This window comes from Protopterus annectens, chromosome 15.part0 (genome assembly GCF_019279795.1).
Source record: "Protopterus annectens isolate FY-2018-M chromosome 15.part0, PAN1.0, whole genome shotgun sequence".
In the NCBI taxonomy this organism is placed as follows: domain Eukaryota; kingdom Metazoa; phylum Chordata; order Ceratodontiformes; family Protopteridae; genus Protopterus; species Protopterus annectens.
Window position 1 is genome coordinate 378,174,663 of NC_056749.1, and position 12,629 is coordinate 378,187,291.

At 35.6% G+C, this 12,629-nt stretch overlaps 1 protein-coding gene across 1 annotated transcript in view; it reads right to left on the bottom strand.

Annotated features, from left to right (window-relative positions):
• BTK (Bruton tyrosine kinase) overlaps positions 1 to 12,629 on the bottom strand; it is a 728,232-nt gene that overhangs the window by 310,713 nt on the left and 404,890 nt on the right. Inside the window, exons 9-10 of the mRNA XM_044057123.1 lie at positions 8,021 to 8,083; positions 356 to 410 (exon numbers count right to left, since the gene is read on the bottom strand). Of these exons, the coding sequence (XP_043913058.1) occupies positions 356 to 410; positions 8,021 to 8,083 (118 nt within the window). The remainder of the gene's footprint in view (positions 1 to 355; positions 411 to 8,020; positions 8,084 to 12,629) is intronic.

Consider the following 12,629-nt stretch of genomic DNA (forward strand, 5'->3'; position numbering starts at 1 on the left):
GAAAGGAGCTACACATTGCTTACACAAAAACTGTCAAAACGTTATATTGTACCTTAGAATGCCAGCCACTTAATGGTCTTAAGGAAACCAAAATGCTGCCCTTCAAAAATTAATTTGTTCAAAGCTTGACATCTGCTTGTTCACCTCCTTTGGTAGCAGAATTTACTTGCAGTTAAGAATCGTTAATTCTATGATCATGAATTTATTATCAATTTTATAGCCAAATATATCTCATGTGATTGTCTGATATAGTAAAATACGTTAGACATAGCTGCCACTAAATGGTGAGAATAAAGCTAAGTTCCAAAAATGTGACATTCTGTGGTATTAAACAAGAATGAAAGCATAAACTTACTTCTTGCTTGAGTAACTGTTCTGCTTGACTTCTTGTGATATTTTTTGAGTACCATCTACCAAAAAATAAAGATTGACATTTTTATATTTTATTCAAAAGTCAGTTTACTTCTATGAGCACACTGAGTGCCAAATTCAGGTTTGCATTTTCCTTAGGTGTTAACAGTTCAAGTGATAGTCTACATGCAACACCCATAATATGAGGAATTTATTGCACTAAACAAAAAAGAAGGCTATCATTGGGTGAAAACTACATTTTGAGTATAATCCTTGACTGGAAAATAGTGCATAACACACTGATTAATACACTGGGTGATAAATGCAAGGTGAATCACTCTACTTATCTCTAATGGCATATGACTGTTCAGGGTGAAACTTTGGCTAAAAGCATTGTACACATGCACATTAATATGCTATTTAGTGTTTGATATACCACTGCACACTTTGCTATGTAAGCATTTACTGTTGGCTTACATTTTAAGATGATATAAAACAATGCTGTGCTGCATTGCTGAAGAATGAAATACAAGATGGTTTGGTCAGCTAAAACAGTGACTTCATTATTTTTTCTCATTGTATTCAGATGTGATCATTTTTTGCACCACAATGTACGTTTTATTTTGTACTGCCATAATTGTTGGAGAGTTAGAACATGCTGTCCTGAGATAATAACGCGTGTTCGTAAATCATTAAATTGGAGGTACATGGACCACAAGCAGGTGCTGCAAATCTGCAATCTATATTCTCCACTGAGCTTTTTGGGGTGCTGTAGCCTTTATTATAGAATATTAATTTGCTGTATTACTGCAACCACAAGCACCCACTAAACATGTGCATCAGACTGATGTGTTTATCTACCATTCTATTGTAATATCATTACTGACTATCATCCTTACAGCCAGCCTATCCATTTTGATTGGCAATGTACAGACATATGTAGGTATTCATTTTGCCCATCATTTGTGTACCCTGATGGTTTCACATTGGTCTGTTTCACTTTACTCACATTTTACACATACACTACTACATATGTACATGACTGCACGGCATGCACATGCCTGGAGTATAATTTGTCCTCTCCCTTGTCCCATACACATCAAGAAGAAGCATTCACAGTCATAGATATTGTGGTTTTCCTTTGGGATTAAGGGATCAGCATTCCAATGTGGCACAATTATACCATCCTTTCATGGAGATGCACATAGAAGGCTTTATTTTGGCATTTCCTCTCACTCTTTGGCTCCTATATAGCTAATTGTCATAGATGCCTCATATTTGTGAGTTAGGATGTGCCAAAACTTTCAAGAGTGATGTGCACTTTTGCATGCTTGTGCACAAAAAGTTAATGTTTGCAGTATGGAAGTAGGACTGGATTAACTGGCCTTGTGATGAGATATGCATTGCTGAATACAGCCCTCACATGTCTTGGCTTAATGATGTTGGAACCACAGTAATCATTATCATCATCACACAAACAATGACAATGTAGCCAATCAGAAATGGTCTAAAAGGAACTATCACCAATGTAGTATCCATCATTGATGCACCAGTGTAGCATCTGTCACTGATGCACCAATGTAGTATCCGTCATTAATGCACTAGTGTAGCATCCCTCACTGATGCACCAATGTAGTATCCGTCATTGATGCACCAGTGTAGCAGCTGTCACTGATGCACCAATGTAGTATCCGTCATTGATGCACCAGTGTAGCATCTGTCACTGATGCACCAATGTAGTATCCATCATTGATGCACCAGTGTAGCATCTGTCACTGCAGCACCAATGTAGTATCAGTCATTGATGCACCCGTGTAGCATCCATCACTGATGCACCAATATAGTATCTGTCACAGATGCACCAGTGTAGCATCCATCACTGATGCACCAATGTAGTATTCATCATTGATGCACAAGTGCAGCATCCATTACTGATGCACCAATGTAGTATCTGTCATTGATGCACCAGTTTGAAGAACATGCCACTGTTAAAGATAGGTACATTTTACAGGTTGCTGTAATGGAATTTGAGCTCAAAGGGGACAATGACACAGAACAAAGTGCTTAAGATGTGCATCTAGTTAATAAAGTAGGCTCCACTAGAAGGTGAACAGTCACCTTTTCAGTTGTTATAGTGAAAAGAAAACAGTATGGTCACTAATTAATTCCTGATCTTAAATTATGTTGCAAGTTGTTATTTTATATTCAATGAGCAAAATTAATATTAGATAGAAATGTTGATTGTGATATTTGGATTTATACACAATGTCAACTTTTTGACGACTGAATGTAAATACCGATTGTCTGACATGAGGTTAGTTTATTAGTACTGCATAAGCCTATAACAATATGTTCAATTAAAACACATTCCTTTTTGATGGAGCCTTAATAGTTGTAGGAAATGTAATAATATTCAGACTGTTATGGATAAACGTACAGCAACATCCTCACCCTCTAACCATACATGTACCTAGTAATATACGTGCAAAGCTGCTCCCTGCTTATAATTAAATTTATAACAAAATGTACACATCATTGGCTGTCTGCACTGCATTTTTGATAATACATGTGGTGTTCACCAAGGAAAATAAGTTTTAATATTAATAAAGAAAAATGCAAACATTTCCCCTAATATTAATTTCTAAAATTAATACAATTTGTGACATCACTTCAAACTGGCTAATCTTAAGCAGTTTAAATTTAGATTGGCTTGGATAACATACATCACAAATAAGAATGAATCTGATTTTACTAAATGTCCCTCAACTAGTCAAAATACTTCAACTTACATTTAACTTTTAATAACTAGTCATTGTTAATCACGTACATCCATATATCACAAACAACTTTTCTGTCAAGTCTTAACCTCCAGTTTGATTTAACATTGCTCCTTAAACAAAAATTCTTAAACACACACGTTAATAATTTGCTATATAATTTGAGATGAAGAATTAATGACCGTACTGTTTTATTTTTATTATATTATAAATTTTAAAAATTTGACCAGTAATTTAATTTCTTATATTACTGTCTACTTTATTAAACAGACTTATGTCTTGGGTGCTTTCTTCCTTGTCAATATCCTCTTCAAGCTTAATTTCAATCACAGAATCCTGTATAATCCATGTTGTTTTACTACTGGAGTTCTGTTTCTGATCTGTAATATTTCTCTGTTACATATTTTAATCTATACAAATCTTTTTGTTTTACCTCCCTTATTGGTGACTTGCCTTTGGTTTTCCATTTTCTAGTTATGGCTTTCTTATTCACTATCAACACTAAACAGCAATGCTCTCACCTCTTTAGTACATGCTATTTTATACCAACTCAATAATAAAATCTCTATAATTAAGTTAAATTCTCTTCCAAGTATAATACTTAACATACTGTTTAATTTAATTTAATTTTTGTGGTGAATCAACCTTTTACTTTCCCAAACTATATGCTCCCAAAACATCCTTCTAAACCATCACATTTTCAACATGCACATGTTGTCTATGTGAACATTTTTTCAAGTCTTAAAGGGGTACAGAAATATATGTGTAAACATTTCCATGCAAAAATTCTTAATGTTCTCAAATTAGTTGCATATTAATGATACAACATATTTCCCTCTACGGATCATCTGCAAGGTCTTTATGAATTCATAATTTGTCTATCCCTTGCTATTGTATTGTCTTTCCAAATCTAAGATTGCCTTATATCATGTAATCAAAATCTACTAATTTGTGATTTAACAAATGTAATTTCTAGCCTCTGCATGTTTTCCTTCAACATTATGATTAGACTGGATATGCAAATTGATCAGAGTTCAATCACTAAAAGGTTTATCAGGCTTTAACCTATTTTATTACCACATCAACATTTAGGATCTCATCCAAAATCTAATTTTTTGTTCTTTTATTTCAAAATGCCTATTACATTTTCTACTATGTTTTTCTTATTACTATAAATATAAATGCTGTAGCTGTTATTCTATTTTCCAAGATAATGATTTTTTTTAAAGACATGCTTAATAGTTTTATGTATATAAGACTACAAAATGCACACTGTACTCCTTTCATAAATCTGCTCAAATGCCCATGCAGGATCCTGCTGTTGCCTTATCAGGTAATATACTTATAATGTGCATCCATTTGGGGTGAGACCTGAATTAAAAGTATTTATCTCAACTGTGTGACATTATAGTATGCTTCCAAATTAGGAAGTCCCTAACCACCCTGTCCTTTAAGCCTGACCTACATAAAGAACCAGCAAGACCAAAAACATCTTTATCCCTTGTATCCAGTTGTCAATGCCCATAAATAATAATTTCCACAGTATTACCTTATGATGCTTTTGAGTATTTTTTCCCGCATTTCTTTAGCTTCTTGCACAACATCCCATTCAACAAAATTTCTAGTATCTATTCTTGGTATGATTCCACAAAAAGGGGAACGTTCTGTACCAAAAAGCAAGTATTGAGACTAACCAAAACAGCTAAAATGATAAAACTTTAATGTAGGGTAAGCTGTTTCACACCTAATGGCTTTTCATCATATCAAGATACAAAATGCAATTAAAACAACATATTTATAGCAAACAGTCAATCAATAATAAAGGTCCCATGATTTAAGTGGCAGTTTTAAAGGCACAACTTCATTCATGCCTGAACGCTTGTCAGCCTGCGTCATTATCCATTTCATTTCAGCATGCTCAGTTGTATTTACAAAGTCATCTCCTCTCAAATCTTTATAATATAAGTTGTAACACCATAAACTTAAATACATGCTGGCACTTGTTGTCTTACTCTTGTGTATATCACATAAATGCCCAAGGTTGTGCTCCTTCAAACACCTGCTCCTTTTTCCAAGTAATATGTCTATAATGCTTTCTGATTCTTCTACCTACATAAAGTTACAGAAATCTAAGATGCAGAAGTTGATCAAATGAGTACATATGATGTATGATTTTTTAATGAGTTGTTTGACTACGTACGATATGTATATGTTTTTCTTAGATGAACATCCACTCACCCCAGTGATATATGGTCTCCCTAAAATACAAAAAAATCCAGTTAGGCTTCCTTTTAGACCAATAGTATTGGGTCAAAATTGGCTTTCAGGACCTTTGTTTGTATAGATAGAGAAGAAATTCAGATCTTTCCTTGACAATGTACCCTCTGTCTTGAAAGACACTAAACAGTTTTTGCAGACACTTTATTAATGTGTACAAGATTTGGGAGGCATCTGTGGATGTTATTTTGTTACTCGATGTGTGTTCTTTATTCACAGTGATACCAAATGACATCAGTATTGAGTTTGTCAGACTCTTCCTGTCTATTAATAGTGATTATTCAAGCAATTTGATTTATTTGTTATGTTTGTTGCTTGAATTGGTATTAGAGAACAACATCTTAGTGTATGAAGGCAAACTGTACTTGCAGAAGCTTTGAGTACCAACGGGCAAGGTTTGTGCCAATAGCTATGCCAACACAGTATTGCCATACTAGGAGACTACAAAGGTTTTAAAAGATAATTATTTTGTGAAGTTTATAAAATTATACAAATGTTTCATTGATGAAGTATTTTTGTTGTGAGTGGGCTCCTTGTCTACTTTACAAGAATTTTTGTTGTATGGTGAGAATACAACCACTTTCCTGAAATTTACAGCTACTCGTTAGTAGCTATTGATTTTTTAGATGTGACAGTGAGTGAGTCTTCTGAAGGATTGATTAGAACTAGTGTTTATACAAAGCCATGTAAGAAAAACAGTTTGTTGCATTGTATTAGCATGCATCCTTGTTATGTTTATAGAAATGTACTTAAAGGACAATACATTAGGTTATCTAGACTCAATAATGATGAAAAATATCTGGAAGAAGGATTTCAGGTCTTATCAAATGATTTTGTTGATAGAGGGTATTCAGCCAATGATGTTAGATCAATTATTAGAGAAATGAATCAAGAAAGAGGGGGCAGGGCCAAGCTGTATTTCAATACTGGAAATGGATTGGATGAAGTACCTATGAGTGCATCTAGAGCAAACAATACTGTCACCCGAATACCTCTTATTTCAGTGATGTGACATTGGTTTGCAATGTCACTAAGAAAAATTGGACTATTTTATCTGATGAGAAAATAAGAGATTTGATTGGTGATTAACCGATGTTCTGATTTAAGAACAGCAGATCACTTAAACAGCAATTATGTTATCAAAGGAAGAAGAACATTAGTAAATTGTCAGAAGGTGATGGGACTTATCCTTGTCATGCCTCTAGTGTTTGCAAGTTTATTTCACCATTGAATTAGTTTGTCCACCCTGATACTGGTATTCTTTATGCACCTAAACTTTATGCTAATTGTAAAAGTACTGACAGTTTACCTGGCGACCTGCATTGCCTGTTCATGTTTTTATATAGGGAAAATGAACAGATTTCTGAAACAGTGCATCCTTGAACATTTGTATGATATATGCATTGGTAAGACAACAAATGCCCTTGCAAAACATATTAGTTTATGAGGGAATACACATATATTTAGGTTTATGGTGTTACAACTTGTATATAAAGATTAGAGAGGAAGTGACTTTGTAAATACAATGGAGTATACTGAAATTAAATAGATAATGATGCAGGCTGACAAGAGTTCAGACTTGAATGAAGTTGTGCCTTTAAAACCGCACTTAAATCACGTGACCTTTTTTATTGATTGATTATTTGCTATTAATATGTTGTTATAATTGCATTTTATATCTTGGTCTGATGAAGCAGCATTAGGTGTAAAAGACCTTACCCTACATTTAAAGTTTTATCATTTTTAGTTGTGTTGGTTGGTCTTGTTTCTTGCTTTTTGGATTTACTGTTTTTTGTGACAGACCTGCCTCTATCGATGGTGCTACTGTTATTTTATTCTCACATTCTGTACAAAGTCATATGCTTGGACATAATTCATTACTGCAGCCTTTGTTTTTGGTTAACTTACTTTGTATCTTGCTATGACAGTAAAATATTTCAGTTAATCAAATATAATTTCATATCGTTTTCTGGATTGGAAGCATACAACATTTTCACCCTCAAAAAGAGCTTTTTTCTCACTAGTATTTTATGACCTTCTAGGGCTTGAATATGCACTTTGAAAGAAGATCAAAGAGGCATCAGGAATAATACATTTCATGTTATACTAAGTTAATGCTTATGAAATGCACTATAATATCTTTGACTCCATATGTGATGCAAGGCAAAAAAATGCAACATATGTGAATGCCATATCAGGCTCAAGTGTGCCTATTTGTTTACTGCTAACAAATGGATATTTATTTCTTCAGGAAAGTAGCGCAGTCTGTATCTTACTGGAAATCAAAAGACTGGGTTAGTCATATTGTCAGCAAAATCCTGAAAAAATATCTAATTTGAAGATCTTTACATTTCAGTAAACATCAAACTAGAAGAAGAAACAACTAAATAAACATGCAGTGTGAGCATGGCACCATACAATATGAAAGAAGAAACTGTTGTCTGACCTAAATGCAAAGTCTTATTATGTTAAGTTCATTCACTTATCAGATATTATCAGGTATAGTCAAAACTAGGAAATGTGTAGCTATGAATTACTGTTGGTTACTTTCCAATGTACAGGATATTTATTTATTTATTGACATTTGTTACACTTTGTAAGTTGCGTATACTTACTCATAGTTTTTCAGTGTGTCCTCAGCATCAACCACATAGTTGCTAGGAATATAGCCTTCTACTCTGCCAATACAAAAGACATGCAGGAATGAATGTTATTTGAACAGAACGTATGAAAAGTGCATCACTGAAGTAATATGTTTTTTTCATTAAGCAGCTGGCTTTCAGTATGTACAACAATGCAGTACACTTTTAAATTTGGCAGTAAAGCCTCTGCGTAACTCCTTCACTGATACTAATTTTCAAGTGCGCAATCAGATTAATTTTATTTCAAATAACTAATTCCACTTAAGTGCATAACATTTATTCTTACCATTTTTTGTTGTTGTTGTATCATATTTTTAGCATTGATAGAACTGTAGTTTTCTTCCAATGCTAACTTCATTTATGCCTCTAATATTATTTATTACTCGTAGTGTTCTCAACAGCTATAAAGAGAAAACAATTTCAAGCTGGGGGGGGGGGGGGGGCAGCATCAGCTCTCTGTTCTGCTGCCATCTGCTGGAGATTAGATGTATCACCATCAGCAATGGACCTTTTTGTTGTATCTTTCGGCTTTTCCCAGTTAGGGGTCGCCACAGCAGAACTCCGGTCCGCTAATGATTGGCAGTAGATTTTTATGTACAGAGTTGCCAGCCCTGACGTACAACCTTCAACGAAGGTACGCCCATTTATGCATGTCTCCACACAGAAGACGCTCTAGCTGAGAATCAATGGACCTAACGGTGCTTATTCTGCATACAGTCAGGGATGCCATGAGCAGTAGTATATGCATATCTCTTTTCATGAGGAGAAGGTAATTGTAAAACCATATAACTGTATCAGGGGAGGGGATTGACTGGAATGCCTGACTTTCCGACTGGACCATCCCTACCACCAAATTACTGCTGCTCAAGAAGGATAGAGCTGTTGAGCTCAGAACCACCTAGACCTTCCTGCTGGTGAGGAAGTGGTGGTGGACCCAACCTTTGGCCAGAATGGAGATGCAGATGAGTTCAAAAGGGGAAATGAATGAATCAAAGAATTCTAACTCTGCCAAAGGCCTGGTGTGACCCAGTAAGGATAGGAATTGTTGAGCAAGTCCTTGGGCCCCAAATCCTAGTGCCTTGGAAGGAATATATGGGCCCATTTTGTGAAGGTAGTGGAGCAGTCAAGTGGATTTTGGGGAGGAGGGATAAAAAAAAAAAAACATCCTGAATGCTGACCAGATGTTACTTTATGTTGTCTTTGGCACAACATTTAATTTTACACTATATGCAGGAGGTGGTTAGGAAGGGGTACATACTAAAAAGTCTGTCCAATGTTAAATTATTAAGCATGGTTGTGATGCTGGAACCCTGCTCATGTATAACTCTGAGTCAGTGTCAGGCTGTTGAAATTAGTGAAAGTGTGTGTGTGTGTGTGTGTGTGTGTGTGTGTGTGTGTGTGTGTGTGTGTGTGTGTGTGTGTGTGTGTGTGTGTGTGTGTGTGTGTGCTTTATGTCCAGCACTGATCTGTCAATTTAGTGTGGCCTGCTGGGGGACATGAGCATGTCAGGTAGGGACAAAAGGCCCCCACATCATCAACGCTGCTGGTGTACATGTAGTGTAGTCTGCAGGAGACAGGTTGCACCCACATATATTAGATGTAGTGCCGCATTCTAGGTAGTGTGTGTTTGATGGGGTGACATTGTGAACAGGAGAAATTTTTGAATGAGGAAGCTAAATTATTAGTTTTTCAGAATATACTGTTTATGAAACTGTGATTTTAATTCTTCTATAGAGATTTTCTATCAGGATATTCTACTTTAGGTGGATGCATTCATGCATGAGACTGAAATTCAATAGCCAAAAACAATTCCTGCAAAACAAACTGAGAAAGTCTTCATTATCTGAAAAAAAAATGAAAATAAACATAAAATGCAATTTTACAATCCATACATTTGAATCAATCAATGATCACAAATAAAAATACATTAGTAATAATGTAATGCTTTGTGCCTATGTACTTCTACCACAGATTTACTCTCTCTTTATTTCACTAAATATAATCATCCATGAGTTTTTTTTTACTTACACTAACAAAAACAAGTTTCTCTTCTTCCTGACACACACTTTTGATCCTCTATAACTATATATCTGGTTCTCTAGTGATCTTACTCCACAGCCAAACCACAACAGCAGCTATTCAAATAAGACAGATGAATCTCTGTAAATCTTGTTGCTAAGCGGCATAGCCTTATTCTTACCTCTGGGTATAATGAATGATTAAAATGTAAAAAATAAGCATGACTAATGTTAGCATTTCATTGACTTTCCATGGTGTTATATAAGTATACAAGTTAAACGCACATTTTAGTTAACACTTGTCATATATATATTCATAGGCTCATTGGTAAGTTCTAGGCTAGCTGCCCTGTGGTACATTTCAAGCCTAGACAATTCCCATTTTATGCTCAAATTAACCTATCCCATTTGATTAGAGACTAGCTTTACCCATCCTGTTGTCAATAATTGTATATTGCCCCTAATGAGAACTGGGATCATACCGCAGATAATTTGAGGAGACCCATGCATGGGGTTAAGCATTTAGAAGCTGCCTCTAGCCATTAGTATTACAGGGTACAGTCCAAGGGTAAATTTTTGGTTCTCATCTATAGTTCTAAACTGTGCTTAAATATGGATTGAGATTAACTTTGTTTTATGTGGATGGGGAGTCTGTTCCACAGCAGCGGTAGCCTCTGTGAGATATACCCATCTCTTCAAACCATTCTGTTGATGTTGTAGAAGAGGTTTAGATCCCTAGACCAGTTATTTCTGATGGCATTTGACTTGCTGATGTGCAATAAATTCATCATTAATGGGTTAGAGGATGCCTTTTATGCCCGAAACAGGTCACCTCTTAGAAGTCTGTAGCATACCAAGTATAGTGAGAGGGCTATGAGTCAGTCCATGTAGGACCTGTTGTTTATGTACCCTTTTAGTAAGGTATCTCTTTGGGCATTCCAATTGTTGCATGTGTCTGGACAGATACATGCCAAAGGGGGCATTATACCCAATGACTGGCCTAATGAGAACTGAGTAAAGGGGGACAATATAATCTCTATATCTAGACACAATCTCTTTGTTTATAGGTTGTGTAATATAGAAGGACTTTCTTATGACAACAGACAAAAGTTAGGTCAAAAGTTAGGACACTATCTACATAAGTTCCCATATCCTGAATTTACTGAATAATTCAATACCACACTCAAAGTTAGGCTTACTGGAGTACATTTTGCTGAATATCTATTTAGCATATCTACTTATCATCCACTAGACCAATCAGTGTTAGAATTATTGATATTCAATGCATATGATGATTTTTGTCAAGAATATATATTCATAAAATACCAGGGAGTAGTTTAAGAATTAAACCAGCACGGGAATGGAGAAAAGAGATTCTGCTGATAGGATGAATGCAGTTAGAAATACAGACAATAGGCAAGATGGGGTTGAATTTATTGAAGAAAACTGGCAAAGGAACCAAGGAACTGGGAGCAGATAACTAGAAAGGGAAGGTAACAGAATAGGAGGATGCCGCAAATTTATTTGGACTGCAGGCTAGAGACTGCCTTCCCTATCAAGGATTGCTATTAGAGTATAGGTAAAGAAAAAGAAATAGGGGAGTCTTAAACAAAAGACCAGCACTGGTAGAGTTTTTAATAGAATTTAGAACAAAAGCTGCTATTAAAAAGGAATAATTAGTAGAGCATATAACATATTTCATGATAACTATAAGAATCAATCAGAGGAGCTTAGAAAGGATTGTGAAGAGTGAGTGGATAAGCAATTCACAAAGAGGCTGTGATGCCCGTGCACTGGCCCAGCAATCAAGGAGCCTCAATCCTCACCAATAACACCATTGAGGGGCGTCCACATAGGGAAGGATAACAAATACACACACAGTAAAGTACAATTTCCCTTAAGAGCACACATAGATCACAGTCAGTCTGGGGCTAGTTTCTCCCTTTCTCTCCAGATCCCCAATAAGAGTCCCCACTGGCACAGCTATAGGGTCCAGATCTCACCCTAGTGGGCAAGCTAAAACCTCCAGTACCCTCTCTGTCCAACCAGTGCTTTGTGTTCCTGCTCAAGTAGCTGACACACACACACACTTTGAGATAAGAGTTATATACAACCACAGAGACTCTCCTGGGGAAGGCTGGCACAGGTTCTCCAGCTGTGCTCCTTTTACCCAGACTATACAGTAGTACCAGTTGCCACCCACTAATATCAACTACTAAAAAGGCCCTTAACAAAGGGTGTCCAATTATTACTGTGCAATATTATTATCCAAATGGTAAGTGTGACTGAACAGCAAAGCTTATTGGAGTGACTTGTACAGTATCACTATATACATGCAATGTACTCTAGAGCTGAAATTATCACTACACAAAACAGCCACAGTTGAAAGCTTTAAAGATATTTAATAATAAATAATAAGAACACAAGACAATACTTCTTATAGTGCTACTCAAGAGTTCAGAGATCACAGAGAAATGCTTAAAATAATACAGTAGAAAAGTTATGACATCAATACAGAAAAATAACTAATCTAATATTTCTATTTCCTAGCTATATCTAAGAGA